The 15,631-nt window shown below is 40.3% G+C and overlaps 1 protein-coding gene across 1 annotated transcript in view; it reads right to left on the bottom strand.

Annotated features, from left to right (window-relative positions):
• The window catches only part of LOC132778693 (aldehyde oxidase 1-like), a 69,712-nt gene that overhangs the window by 18,169 nt on the left and 35,912 nt on the right, over positions 1–15,631 (bottom strand). The window contains exons 19-26 of the mRNA XM_060781927.2: positions 15,268–15,390; positions 14,524–14,620; positions 13,207–13,331; positions 11,484–11,617; positions 9,820–9,907; positions 7,203–7,289; positions 4,739–4,930; positions 2,860–3,087 (exon numbers count right to left, since the gene is read on the bottom strand). Coding sequence (XP_060637910.2) covers positions 2,860–3,087; positions 4,739–4,930; positions 7,203–7,289; positions 9,820–9,907; positions 11,484–11,617; positions 13,207–13,331; positions 14,524–14,620; positions 15,268–15,390 — 1,074 coding nt within the window. The remainder of the gene's footprint in view (positions 1–2,859; positions 3,088–4,738; positions 4,931–7,202; positions 7,290–9,819; positions 9,908–11,483; positions 11,618–13,206; positions 13,332–14,523; positions 14,621–15,267; positions 15,391–15,631) is intronic.

Below are 15,631 nucleotides of genomic sequence, written 5' to 3'. Positions count from 1 at the left end.
AAGAAAGATAAAGACAGATGGTCTTTGGTGATCCCTCTGAACCCCCCCCCCCCCCCAGGTTGAGAAACACTGCATTAAATCAAGAGAAGTCTATCTGGGCAAATTATTTTTACAAACCTAGAATTAGATTTTTTTTCCCCCTTTAAATTAATACATAAAATTCAAGTGCTATAAAGCAAAACTGTTCTTGAATAGAACAAGTCTGGTGCGCCACACAACAATATATACGAGGGATAAGAGTGAAGGATGCTGCTTCGGGCAATGTATTCCAGGGCATGGGAAGAAGAAGCAGCCATGTGTCTCATGCAATTTTCCCTGCACTCTTTACATCAGACTGCTGCCCTCAAGTGGGGTGTGTGTGTGTGCCTTCAAGTCATTGTTGACTTATGACAACCCTATGAATTTGATCGGGTCTTTTAAGGTAAAGGTAAAGATTTTTCCCTGACATGAAGTCCAGTCGTGTCCGACTCTGGGGTGTGGTGCTCATCTCCATTTCTAAGCTGAAGAGCTGGCGTTCTCCGTAGACACCTCCAAGGTCATGTGGCCGGCATGACTGCATGGAGCGCCGTTTATTGGGTCTTTTAAGGAAGGAAATATTCAGAGGTGGTTTTGTCAGTTCCCTCCTTTCAAATCTAGCAAACAGAACATGGAGATGGCTCTATCATGGACCAGAGAATGGGCGACACTTAGAAACGACAAACTACTGACATTAGAAGGGGAAGGTCTAAGCAGAGGATGGCATAGTTATCTTTGGAAGGACAAAGCATCAGCGGAAAGAAATTTCAACAACCATCCACTGAGAGCATCCTTACTCAAGGTATGGAATAAGTACAAGAATAGATGGTACTCCAAAACACCAATGTGGATAGCACCGAACGAAGCAGACCAAAGAAGGGAAACATCAAAGGGAAACTGGCTAACATACAAACAAATACTAAAGAAGACCAATCTGGGGATGGAACTCAAGACATTAGAAGAAATACAACAACTAGAACCCAAATTCTCTTGGTTCCAATATTGGCAAATTAAAGAAAACTATAAAGAAGACAAGAGGAGAGGCTTTGAAACAAAAGAAAACACGTGGGACAAGGTCCTAAGGATGGAAAAGAAAACGATCAAAGGGCTATACCAACAGTTGTTAGCCTGGAGTACGGAGGAAGAGCAAGTAAAGGCAGTAATGACGAAGTGGGCCAGACTAATTGGAAGAACAATTACAATGCACGAATGGGAAACAATGTGGAGAAGAAAGTTAAAATACGTATATGCCACGGAAATCAAAGAGAACTGGATAAAAATGTTTTATATGTGGTACCAAACCCCGGACAAAATTGCAAAATATAGTAAAGGAAAGAGCGAGGGTAACTGCTGGAGGTGCCAAGGAAAAAAGGGAACATTCAAACACATGTGGTGGGAGTGCAGGAATGTGAAACAATTCTGGAAAGAAGTGTACCAGAAAATAAAGGAGATACTACAAATAGACCTTGAATTCAGACCAGAATGCTTCCTCTTGGGAATGAATGAAACAAACATAAGCAAAAACGATGAGAAGATCCTATTCTACCTCTGCACAGCTGCAAGAATAAGTGTGGCCCGAGTCTGGAAGAACAAGGAAACGGCATCCATCTGTTCATGGTTAAGCAAAGCCATGGACATCATGAACATGGATCAATTAACACAACATCTAAAGAGAAACACACCAACACACGAAAGCACCGATTGGAGCAAATTTATTACGTATCTAGACAAAAATATGACAAAATAAAACAGAAGAAACACGAGCGAGACAATAACACAGTTAAGAAACAGATAAAGATAACAACCGACCGTAATAACTCATAGAATGATTTAATACTTAACTAGGAGCTCAAAGAAACAAACAAATGTCCGCCCGAGCGACCCTGGAAGCTAGACAAGGATGAATGTGATGTCTTTTACTCCGTATGTGTTGTATGTGTAATCGTTGTTTTTTTTTTTGTTTGTTTTTTTTTTGTTTTGTTTTTTTTTGTAGGGAGGGGGAGGGCGAGGGGTGGGAATATCTGGGGGGGGAAGTATTATATCGTATAGGGTAGTCTCAGTCTGTATGAGATATTTGTATGTATATGTGGTGTCTTATCTTTTATACTGGAAAACTTAATAAAAATTATTTTAAAAAAAAAAGAACATGGAGATGGCTGTAAGAGTGGATTAGTGGCTTTTTAAAGAAGATCTTTTTGGTTTAGAGCAGAAGTTTGTGATTGCCTGACATTGCCTGTATATAACCACACATAGCAACAAGGGATGTTTCTCACCAGAACAAGCAACAATCTGCGATGTCATAGGAGCTCACCACCTTTTTGCTCTCCTTTAAATTTGAACTTATTGTCAGTATAATGGTTTAACTAGGGTGAAATATAGTTTATAGGTTTTAAAACTTTGTCTGTGTCCGGTGTAGAATGGCATGCTGTGCAAGGGTGAAAGGCATAGATGTGATTCACTGCCTAAAGCGTGAACTGTGAACAGTTCCAGTATATGTCACAAATTCCAATGACGTGGACTTGAGATAATGGACTGCTGGGCATTCTCTTCCAGCCATGATGGGGAACGAGCAAGACGAGTTTGTGATTTCTCTTGTACATAGTTATGTTTTGTTGTTTATTTAGCTGTTAGAAAGCAACTAAATAAACGTGCTGCTTCAAGGCTTTGAAGCTGATGGAAGATGGTGCACTCTGTTTTATTGCATGCCTCCTAGCAGTTGCTCTGAGGTTGAATTTTACTGACACTTATCAAAGATCTAACACATAGATATATACAGTATCAGGAAGTAGTGATGTACAAAGCAGCATGAGCAGTAAGTACATTTGTGGACATTTCCAAACTGACCTGACCAAAGAAGCGTACCGCAAAACCCACGGGGAACTTCAAGGGAATGATGGCAATGCCTTTTTTCTTCCAATAATTCTTTTTGTTGAATTCATCCACAGCTTCTTTTCTGGTGTGATACTCAGACTTCTCCATGCACTCATTCCAGCATCTGTGGAGGTTCTCTGGCTGGAGTTCTTGTCCACAAGGTATCAGATCGTTTTCTTTGTACATGTTCATTTCCCTGACCTGAAAGATAAAGGGTTTGAATAAATATTATCATCTGCAATGACCTTTTCAAAAATCAAGAAAATATACATTGTATCATGATTTCTAAATTATACTGCGAAACTTTGGAAACTTGAAGAGATACCGGACATAAACAATTGGATAAGTAAATTAAGAGAAATCAAAGATATGGACAAATTAACTTTTTTTATGAAAAAGATCTTAGGTAGCCCAATAAAACAGACAAATTGGAAGCTTTTAGAAGAATATGAAAAAGATAAAAATTAAACAGGGATATCATGTGATAATACAAATTGGAAAGAAAATGGGGTGCTATCTTCATCTTAATTTTCTTTACTAAAAATCTTATTTATATATATATACACAAAGAAACTTATAATCCACAGAGGCTTAGAATGGAAGTTTAAAGAGACTCATTTTTTTTCTATTGTAGTTGTAGTCCTTGTTAAGAGCCATACAACTTTATTTTCTACTTTTCTTTTATCATATTGTTCCACCTCTTTTTATGTACAGTATATAAAATCTCTTTTGTGGTAAATAAAAATTATTTTTAAAAATATACTACATAATATAGTAAACATACAAACTAATAATAAAATGCACAAACAAACTTTTAATTCTTAGGCATACATTCTATAAGCATTAAAACTAATTTCTGATGAATTTCATTTGTTAAGCAGGTTAATATTCTTTATTTGTGAAAATAATAAGCAAACACCACCTCAAAAGGGAGTCCTTAGGGTTGCTCTTGCTTGGGGCTCAAATTTTGCAATGAATGTTGGCACCATTGCTTGTGGGACCTACTTTGCTTTCATCTACTTCTGATGTCCTCAGACCACCATCAGAGCCACAGCCATAAATTTTGTTTCAAATATAGAGAACCACATTCCTCTAAGGCCTCTTCTATACTGCCCCGATATCCCAAGATCTGATCCCAGATTATCTGCTTTACACTGGATTATATACGTCTCCATTGCCAGATAATCTGGGATGAGAATCTGGGGTATAGGGGCAGTGTGGAAGGGGTCTAAAGATAGCCAAAGAATCAGTTATTCTTCTCTAAATCAGAGAATGCAGCCTTTATTTAATGGAAAGGTCCATGTTGGGAGTTAATATCAAAATACATGCCCTCTTCCCTTACAAGAGTTTTAATTAAAAGTCTCAAGTTACCTTCCACTAAGAAAAATTCTAATCTCTTGCACATCTTCTATGACTAGGCTTCAGGACAATTAATATTACCAAATCTGTGACATATTTTGGGCCAGACTCTTCTTTTATCTCAGGCCTCCAAAATTTGACCCTTTGGAGATTGTTCTCTCTGGACCCTTCCACACAGCCCTATATCCCAGAATACCAAGGCAGAAATTCCCACAGTATCTGCTTTGAACTGGATTATCTGAATCCACACTGCCATATATCCCAGTTCAACGCAGACACAGTAATGTGGGATTTTATTCAGCTGTGTAAAAGGGGCCTCTGTCTCCACACAGGTCTTATCCTCCTGATAATCCACAGGATTTCACTCTGGAGTCCATGCCCAGTGTTCATGCTTCCACACCGTGACCATGAAATTCCTTTTCAAGGCAGTACTTCTTTCTTATTTGCACATATTACTTTTATAATCACTTCTCCCCCTGCTTCCCTACAATACCTGCTCTGGTGGTAAACCGCATCTGGCTGCAACACGTGTTATCCAGCTCTCAGTAACCAATCCAGCTTGTGGGAAACCAAAGCCCCGGAAAGCGCCGTTGCTTGGCTTGTTTGTCTTGCAGGCACGGGACGAAGACCGGATATTTGGTATCTTGTAAGCATTGTCATTTTTTAGGAGCAGCATCTCTGTAACCTTGATTATGGAAACATCAAAAGGTAATCCATCTTCTAATCATAGGATTGATTTCCACCTTCTGTCTTAAGTAACTCCATCTAATTTAGTGTTGTATTTGTCATGTATGATGGGAAATGGGATAGACCACAGGGGTAATACATTTATTATTATTATTATTATTATTATTATTATTTGAAACACAACAAGATGAGTCCACAGCAGACAAGATCACTATGCTGGCTGTTGTATTGGATCACATGTCGGACACTTCCCAAGTGTCTAGGACTGTGTGATGTATCGGTCAATAATGCGCGCAGATCCCAGTAAGGTGGCCTTCTGCAGGTAGCAAATGGTAATTTTGTCAGCACCGGTTGTGTTTAAGTGCAGGCCAAGGTCTTTAAGCACTGCACTCAGTGTGCCGATCACCACTGGGACCACATTTCCTGGCTTGTGCCAGAGTCTTTGCAGTTCGATCTTTAAATCCTCATATTGTGTCAGCTTTTCCAGTTTTTATTATTATTATTATTATTATTATTATTATTATTATTATTATGCCTTTTGTGAGGATACAACGTGTAGAAATGCAAATGGGGAGTAAACAAAGAGAAGGATTGCACATGTGGATTGTAAATGTGCAGCAGAATCAATGTCAAGACTGGAATTGAGACACTGATTATGAGTGTCAATATCAATGAAGTAAATTCAGACCTGGGGGGGAGGGGTGTAAAATTAAGAATTTGAGTACAAGTCTAAATTGTCCAAACCATGTAAGTTTTCAACATTTTGACTACATATTTGATTTTTTTTTTGTCGTGTCAGGAGCGACTTGAGAAACTGCAAGTCGCTTCTGGTGTGAGAGAATTGGCTGTCTGCAAGGACGTTGCCCAGGGGACGCCCAGATGTTTTGATGTTTTTATCATCCTTGTGGGGGGCTTCTCTCATGTCCCCGCATGAGGAGTTGGAGCTGATAGAGGGAGCTCATCCGCGCTCTCCCCGGATTCGAACCTGCGACCTGTCGGTCTTCAGTCCTGCCGGCACAGGGGTTCAACCCACTGTGCCACCGGGGGCTCCACTAAGTATTTGATATTAATGCTCTTAACAAAATCCTAATGTTTGGGGCTGGTAACCAGAGTGTGTCAGTTCAGCTTGATATACTCCAGTGTAAATAGTAGGCCTGGGCGGTTTCGTTCGTTAATTTTGTAATTCGTTAAATATTCGTTAATTTTAGCAATTACAAAACGATTACAAAACTTATTTTTAAACCCGGAAGTGTTTTTAAATATCGAAACGGCAGGCGCCAAAAATTTTTGTATTTCCGTCCATTTCGGAAATACGTAAGATGGCCTGGCGATGCTTGCTGGGAGCTCTCCTCTCTCTCCTCTCTTAGCCAGTCAGAGGCAGAGCCTGAAAGAGGAGGAGGAGGAGGAGGAGGAGGAGGAGGAGGAGGAGGAGGAGGAGAGGGCGAGCGGCGAGCGAGAGGGCGAGCGAGAGGGCGAGCGAGAGGGCAAGCGGCGAGCGAGAGGGCGAGTGAGAGGGCGAGCGGCGAGCGAGAGGGCGAGCGAGAGGGCGAGCGACCCTCAGTGGGAAGGCGGCCCGTCCCTCCTTCCTCACCTTTGCGGTGGGTGTGCTTCATTCTCCCAATTCCTTAGCGGAGGGCTGTGCTTCGTTCTCCCAATTCCTTAGCGGAGGGCTGGGCTAGATGGCCTTTGGGGAGCCCTTCTCCCAATTTCGCATTGCTTCGGAGGAGCCGGGCCCGACTCGGCGGCAGCGCTTGAGGGCCCACCAGAGTGAGTGCCTGCCTTCCCTCCTTAATAATAATTTCTCCTCCCTATTCTACTAAATTAATAATTAAATTAAAAAAATATTGAAAAAATATTGAAAAAAAAGGGCGCCATCTTTACAAAATGTTTTGTAAATATTAACAAAATTTCGTAAATACCGAACTTTTTTAAGGGAAAATTTTGTAATTATTTTAAATATCGAAACAAAAAAAAACCCCAAATACAAATCGATTTTAGAAACAAATTTTTGCGTTGTTACCCAGGCCTAGTAAATAGTATTCCAACCACATTCTGGCTCATATGTCTACCTGACCCATTTGTCTGGCACATATGTCTAAGGGCCTTTTGACAAGTTGTTTTTATTATTTCTAGTTTTTTATTTAATATCAAAGTGTCCGAAAGTTGTCACTTTTAGCAACAATGTCCGGAATCCCCCCGCTTTCCATGCCCACATCCCTCAAATCATGGCCACTGTGTTCAGAACAATGTTGCAACCTGAAAACACTTACCAGAATGGATTCATCAGGGGTGCATCCTCCATCAACATATGCATCGAAGTCTAAGGCCATTATTTTGCCATTATTCATGAAGCCAACCTGAGTCAGATGAGTTGAAGCACAGGTCACTTTTGAGTACTTATTTAAAAGTTGCACTGACATTTTGATGAAGAGAATATGCATCTTTTAAACAACAACAATATGCAATGGTAAAAAAAGAAAGAGAGCACAAAAATAAACATAAGTTCAGAATATATTTTATAGATCATAATTTAAGGTGCTGGGGGAGAGAGAGATGTGACTTTAAAAAGACATGCTCTAATGATCTTCCTTGACTCCACACAAGAGCTTGGGTGCTTCCAGACAGTGGTAAAGTCCATGCCAATCTGGATTTAAAAAACCTGGGTCAGTATGCACACTGCCCCAAAAGCCTGTCCCAAAATGCATGTCCTTCAGGTACCTACCAGGAAAAGAGGGAAACTAAGAAAATTAGGTTATATATGTTGGAAACTAGGAACATTTTCTTACTTTTCAACAGACCTCACAACCTCTGAGGATGCCTGCCACAAATGCAGATGAAACATCAGGAGAGAATGCTTCTAAAACATGGCCATACAACCCAAAAAACTTACAACCCAGTGATTCCTGCTATGAAAGCCTTCGACAATACCTTTCAGTTCATCAGTTGTTGGGCTGGATCTACACTGCCCTATAATCCAGTATCTGGTTCCAGATTATCTTCTTTGAACTGGATTATAATTCAGTTCATATAATTCAGTTCAAAGCACATAATCTGGAATCAGAAACTGGATTATAAGGCAGTGTAGATCTGGCCTTGGCCATCTCTTCTTGGCCTTTGGGCTAAATCAAGTGTGTGCAATTGCTCACTTTCAGAGTGGATGAAGCTAATCAGAAAACACTCAAAGCAACCATGTAGCTGAATTGGAATGTTTCTTTCTACACTTACATTTTTTTACTGCATAAATGGCTTTATTAGGGGAGGGGGTGCTTGGGGGCCTCAGAAGAAAAGCCCCCGCATCCTGCGTCCAATGCCCTGCTGGTCATAGAGGATGTTGAACTTGTTGTTACATTTTGAAGTTCTAAACTAAACTCTAGATTGGTTTACTGCAATGCGCTCTACGTAGGGCTGCTCTTGAAAACGGCTTGGAAGTTCCAACTGGTCCAACGGGCAGCAGCCAGGATGTTAACCGGGGCTCATTACAGAGAGAGGGCAACCCTCCTGTTCAAGGAGCTCCACTGGCTGCCGTTTATTTTCCGAACCCAATTTAAGGTGCAGGTGCTTACCTACAAAGCCCTGAACGGTTTGGGACCACCCTACCTGCGTGACCGCATCTCCCTCTACGAACCCATGCGTTTACTTCGGTCGTCTGGAGAGGCCCTGCTCGTGATCCCGCCTGCGTCGCAAGCGCGCTTGGTGGGGACTCGAGACAGGGCCTTTTCTGTGGTGGTCCCCCGACTCTGGAACGCCCTCCCAAGAGATCTTAGACAGGCCCCTACACTGGCAGTCTTCAGAAAGAACTTGAAGACCTGGCTGTTCCGATGTGCCTTCTCAGATTAGGAACCTCCAATACCAAGTCCTAGAAGCACTTTAGTAGAACTAAGATTACTGCACACCACATACTACACTTACTTATAATCCTGCATACCTCCTGTCACATCAGCACTTTTAATCTTGTACCCATTACTCTGGCCCGGCCAAGTTTTATAGTGTCTTGATGTATTGTTTACTGTTTGTTGTTTATTTTGCTTAACTGTTTTTAATTTGCTTTAGGTATTGTATTTGTATTGTGTTCTGAGGCCTTGGTCTGTGTAAGCCGCATCGAGTCCTTTGGGAGATGCTAGCGGGGTACAAATAAAGTAATAATAATAATAATAATAATAATAATAATAATAATAATCTGATTAGCCATTTCACAAAAAAGAAATGCTGTCTTACAGGATATTGCATTCCATTCTCCCTTCTAAATCACTTCTAAAAGGTTCATTTGGCATTCTGAACATATTTACTCCTCATTGGGTCATGCCTGGTATGTTCCTTCCCCTCCTTTTAAAGTTTTTTTCAGTATTTAGTTTCACATTTCTGCCTTTATTTATTTACTTAAGATATTTCTATTCCGCCTTTCTCAAGCCCGAAGGCGACTCAAGGCGGCTCACAAATTGGCCATAACAAATCATGTGCAATCATGCACATACTATAAGGAAAAGATCAGGCTCTATCCTTGCTTTCCCTTCATTCCTTCACTTCTCTGCAATAGGTGGGTGCTTATATAAACAAAGTCACTTTTCTAATTCATTGTGAGAGGTACATCTTTGAATAAGAATATAGCAAGGGGTGACAGAATACATTCAGAATGTTGTATGTGAGTTCACTGAACATTAAAGCTACATGACACATGAGAGCACTAATGTCAAAAGAGAGGTTCAAGCTACTCAGTGAGTTTAGGAAAAAAAAGCTAAATTCAGATTCCATCACATCCTAGTTGAGCTCAGCTAGTAGAGCCATTACATTTAGTGTAAGTTCACAACTGATGCCACACACATTTTGCCATGCACTTTTGCAACCAAGTTCACAAATTAAAGCATGACACATTTCGGTCATGTGGCTTACCTTATATTTGCCAGTTAATGGGTGTCGCCCTCCAGTGGTTAACATGTCTGTACCTCTGTCTAAAATGCAGCGAACCGCTTGGCCTGTTCTGAAGCAAACAGAAGTCATAAGGAAAGGTTAGGTACATAAAAGTTTCCCTGGAATGACCAAAGGAATTTTCCATGAGGTAACAAAGGGGTCTGTTTCCCTCCATGATGAAATTTGCATGGCTTCCATAACACACATACACATATATACATATACTAGCCATCCCCTGCCACATGTTGCTGTGGCCCAGTTTGTGTATATGTGTTTTGTGTGTGTGTATATATTTGTGTACATGTGTATATATGTGTGTTTGCATATATACTGTATATTTGGGTATATATGCATGTGTATCGATATATATTTGTGTGTTTATGTGTGTGTATGTATATTGTGTATGTGTGTGCACTTGTCTATATGCATATTTGTGTGTATATATGTGTTCATGTATGTGTATATGTATAGGTGTGTGCATGGGTATATGTGTATGTGTTTGCATGTGTATATGTACGTGGGCATTTGTGTATACATATATATGTGCATGTATATATGTATATTTGTGTGTGCTTGTGCATATATATATACGTGTGTGTGTATATATGTGTGTTTGCATATATACTGTATATATGGGTGTATATATGTGTGTGTGTATGGGTATATATTTGTGTGTTTATATGTATGTATATTATGTATGTGTGTGCTTGTCTATATGCATATTTGTGTGTATATATGTGTGCATGTATGTGTATATGTATAGGTGTGTGAATGGGTATATGTGTATGTGTTTGCATGTGTATACGTATATGTATGTGGGCATTTGTGTATATGCGTGTATGTATATATGTATATTTATGTGTGCTTGTGCATACACACACACACACATATATATATATATATATACACGTGTGTGTGTGTGTGTGTGTATGAATGTGGTAGCATGTGTATATGTATATGAGCATATGTGTATATGTATATGAGCATATATGTATATATGGTGTATTTTTTGGGTTTTTAAGTCTGTTCCGCTGGGGTTTGTGTGTGTGTGTGTTTTTTTTAGGGGTGATGGACATACATTGGCCTGATAGGTATATTGTGTCCAAATTTGGTGTCAATTCGTCCAGTGGTTTTTGAGTTATGTTAATCCCACAAACGAACATTACATTTTTATTTATATAGAAGATATAGATATATATCATCTTTATTGTGGCAATTTTTACAATAGAAAGATATAACTAGAAAAGAGGAATAGGAGGAGAGGGAAAGGAAAGGGAGAAAGACAAGAAAGAAAATAAAAAAACTATATTTATCACAAAAACCCACAAAGCAGCAATAAAATAAAACAGTGTCCATGTGTGAGAAGAGTAGTAGGTGAACTTCCAGTCCATTCCACAGGGAAAATTTAGGAGTTTTATTTATTTGTAATTTATTTGGTTTGTATGTCGCCTTCCTTCTTTTTTTGAATGATTTACTTGTCTCACTTTTCTCTTTTTAAACTATCTGTGTTATCTTCTTTTCTTTGCGGTATCTTCTCAGTAGTTGCCAATCGGTCTTATTCCCCCCCCCAACAAATGCCCCCCCCCCCTCCAGTTTGGACACTTGGTCTCTAAAAGCTTCACTATCACTGGTATATACCCACTTACTTGTTGGCAGCCACTGCTGTAATGCATGCCAGCAGGCTGGTTCTCATCAGTTTTCCACCAAAGGCCCCTCCAATCCGTTTCACATGGCACATGATTCTATTGCTTGGCACTCCTAAACAGGAGGCTACCATTTCCTGCATAAAAATCAAATATTTCATTATACTGTCACAAATCAAAGTGTATTGATCTGTCTCATATATGCTGCAACGAATCACATTTAATGAGGAGGGAAGCCCTTTCGCAATCCATAAACCTAAAGAAGTCCATTAAACAATGATTTATTTATTTGGCCATATATGGCCATAGCCTGGAAAAACCTACAACAACCCATTTATTTATTTGTTTGTTTGTTTACCATATTTATATACCGCCCCTCTCAGCCCAGAGACAACTCGGAGCAGTTCACAGATTGACAACAATTCGATGCCTCAAGAATTATAACAAGTAAAACAACCATAAAATTATGTTAAAAACAATAGCATATGATATAAGAAATATAAAAATCACACAATGCCTTAAAACCTGCTAAAAAAGCCAGGTTTTCACCTTTTTTTGAAAAGTCAGGAGGGAGGGAGTTGATCTTATATCTCTAGGTAAGGCGTTCCACAGTCAAGGGGCCACTGCTGAGAAGGCCCTGTCTCTCGTCCCTGCCAGACGTATCTGTGGGGAAGGCGGGACTAAGAGCAGGGCCTCCCCAGAAGATCTTAACGTCCTAGATGGTTCATAAGGAGAGATATGTTCGGATAGGTAAGTTGGACCGAAACTATTTAGGGCTTTATGGGCTAAAGCCAGCACTTTGAATTGTGCCCGGAAGCAAACAGGCAGGCAATGGAGCTGGTGCAACAGAGGAGTTGTGTGCTCCCTGAGCGCCGCTCCTGTTAGCAACCTGGCTGCTGCTCCATTTGTAGCTTCCGAACAGTCTTCAAAAGCAACCCCACAAGGAGCATGTTGCAGTAGTCTATACGGGATGTAACTAGAGTGTGGACTACCGTGGCCAAGTCAGACTTCCCAAGGTATGGGTGCAACTGGCGCACAAGTTTTAACTGTGCAAATATTCCCCTGGTCACCTCCACCTCCACTCCTTCTGCTGCCCAATTTTACAATAGCTTAAGACAAAGAGATCAACATTTGCCTGGTTCAAAGCTCATTCTTTTGGACACTATCTTACAGTGCCAAATAGCCACATTTACTAAAGAGTAATACAGACAGGTGAATAAAGATGCTTAAATCCCTCCTATGTGCTCAATCATCAGCATTGGCAGCCAATCAAAATCTTTTAAAAAGAAGCCTTGTGCTGCTGAAAAGTGCTGAGGTTTAGACTTTTGCAGATCCTCCAGGGGAAATTATATGCCCAAGTATGATGGGGCGCTATTAAGAATGTCCTATTAGTGTACCAACCATGTTACAATTTGGTTCTATCACGTATCTCTCATGTAAGAAATTGTGACAAACCAGCCATCTCCTATTTACCTTAGTGGTCTCGGGTAATGGAAGGAGCCATGGACCATGTTGGATGCACCACACTGCCATTCCATTTCCAAAGAGACCATGCAATGAACGGGGGCTTTAAAAAGGAATAAACTCCAAATTCCAGTTTGGGAGCAATACCTTTATCAGTACAGAAATACTCCCTCTTTTTGCAGCTCCCTGATCGAGTTACTGAATTCTGGGCTTTTAAAAGAGAAAGAAACATGCCATCAATGAGTCAAAATGCCCTCCTAACCTGAACATGTGCTGGATACTGGGAAGACACGTACACATCCATTTCTTTATCCTCTCCTTTTGGCACAGCAAGAAAACTCTGAGTTTCCATGTAAAAGTGCTCTTGTCCCCCAACATGAATCTCACCTGTTTGAAAGACAGTACACCTCAGAATGCGTTCCTTCCAAAATGAGGAGACATGGTGTGAGGAAGACATATATGATATTCAGGGACCTTTACATGAAAGTTGCATTTGGCTCTTTTGTAGTAGCACAGACACTATAAACAAAAGCATATATGTCGGCCACGATACATGTGAAACATAAGGAAATTACAAGAATTTGACTGAATAGCGTAGGTCCAGTTTGTATGTAATAGTATGACATAATTTGGCAGAGGGGTGGGGAATATGTGACCCTCCAGATGTTGCTGGACTGTAACTCTTATAATCTCTGACACATGGATTATCACAAATCCTGAATTTAGTACTTGTGCAGACCTCAGCAAAGACTGAGGGTCCTTCTACACATTTATTTATTTATTGTATTTTTACCCTGCTCTAGCTCTTGTTTTTGGATTATAAGTCTACACTGCTATATAATTGAGTTCAAAGTAGATAATCTGGATTTTATATGGCAGTGGAAGAGACAATTTTCGGCACCCACCAACCCCACACAGGGCATACCATTCTATTTTTTTTTTTTTGTCGTGTCAGGAGCAACTTGAGAAACTGCAAGTTGCTTCTGGTGTGAGAGAATTGGCAGTCTGCAAGGACATTGCCCAGGGGACGCTCTGATTGTTTTGATGTTTTATCATCCTTGTGGGAGGCTTCTCTCATGTCCCTGCATGAGGAGCTAAAGCTGATAGAGAGAGCTCATCCGCGCTCTCCTTGGATTCGAACCTGCGACCTGTCGGTCTTCAGTCCTGCCAGCACAGGGGTTTAACCCACTGCACCACCGGAGGCTCCACCATACTACTGAAAGTGCCAGTTTCCATTAGTAACTTTTGAGAACAATGCTCTCTGTTTTGGGGATAGGTAGGTGGGGAAAGAACGTTTTAGAGTCAAAATGAGACCTGTAAAAAGAGTAAAAATGAGATTCACGAAATTTCTCAGATACTGAGTTTAGGGAAAACCAAGGGCAACACAGAAGTTCCTCAAGGTCTCAGGCCCCATCTACACAGCCAGATAAAATTCAGATCATCTACTTTGAACTGGATTATATGACAGTGTAGATAGGGCCCCAGACTGCTTGCAAATTGTACAATATCCACACAGTGCTAGGATGCATACGCCTCCATTTTCATAAGAAAGAAATTGAACCAGTAGTCTGTAACTTACCTTCAAGAATATGATCAACCATTTTAAATGCTTCATCCACGTTTCCTTGTCTTAATTTCCGTTGTGGTTCAAAGAATGAATTATGCTTTATTCCATCCTGCAGTAGCAGAAGACACTTTCAAGCACTTTAGCACCCACATGTTTTTTTAAAAATATAATGAACTGCCCATTGGGGAAACCTGCGACATTTAGACTAGTATAAATTCTGATATAAATGCATAACATATGCATATTTAAAGCTCAGCATGTGATACACTAAAACCAGAATGGTAATTTCAGTGGTACTCCAGTGAGAATCAGACCCTAAAAATTATGAAAGTACTTTGAATTAACCAAGATATGAAGTGACTGAAGCCCTTCCACACAGCAGTATAAAATCCACATTGAATTGGATTATATGATAGTGTAGATGCAGATAATCCAGTTCAAAGCAGATATTGTGGATTATCCGCCTTGATCTTTTGGGTTATATGGCCCTGTGAAAGGGACCTGATAAATCTGTTGACATTTTAGTCAGGACCGCCTTCCACCTGGAAACCAATGCCCTCACCGCGGGAGAAGATGTAGATCAAGAATAGGACTCCACAGTCACCTACGGACCCACCACCAGTACACCAATCCTGGAAGACTATCCTACTTGGACAATGAGGGATGGCCTAAGTAGTAGTAAGTACTGAAACAGCGATGGGCAAACCGCTATATTAAACAGTCAAACAAACCAAAAAGGAGCAGGCCCTTCTTCACCTCTATTGTCAGGATTACAGGCTCTTGTGGTTCATATTCTATCTTCACTTTTGCAGCTGCACGTTTAGCATGAACATCTGAATCAGCAACTACTGCACAGACAATTTGGCCCACGCAAGTCACCTAAAAAATGAGGGAAATGAATGGCATGCATTTTTAGTTAGATTTCTTCCACAGAAAACTGGTGAAATGAATTCTCTACACATAAATACATGCACAGAGGTATTTTTTTCTCCACCTTTTTTTCTTTTCATTCAAACACACACACTCACTCACACTACCATATTTTTTCTAAGGGGTTATCCTGCTTTCCTGCACACCCACATAAATCTGCAAATTAATTCCAGGCTCATGTATAGAAACA

Source organism: Anolis sagrei, chromosome 1 (assembly GCF_037176765.1).
Source record: "Anolis sagrei isolate rAnoSag1 chromosome 1, rAnoSag1.mat, whole genome shotgun sequence".
Classification (NCBI taxonomy): domain Eukaryota; kingdom Metazoa; phylum Chordata; class Lepidosauria; order Squamata; family Dactyloidae; genus Anolis; species Anolis sagrei.
Note: the sequence above shows the minus strand (reverse complement) of the source record. Positions and strands in the feature narration are given on the sequence as shown.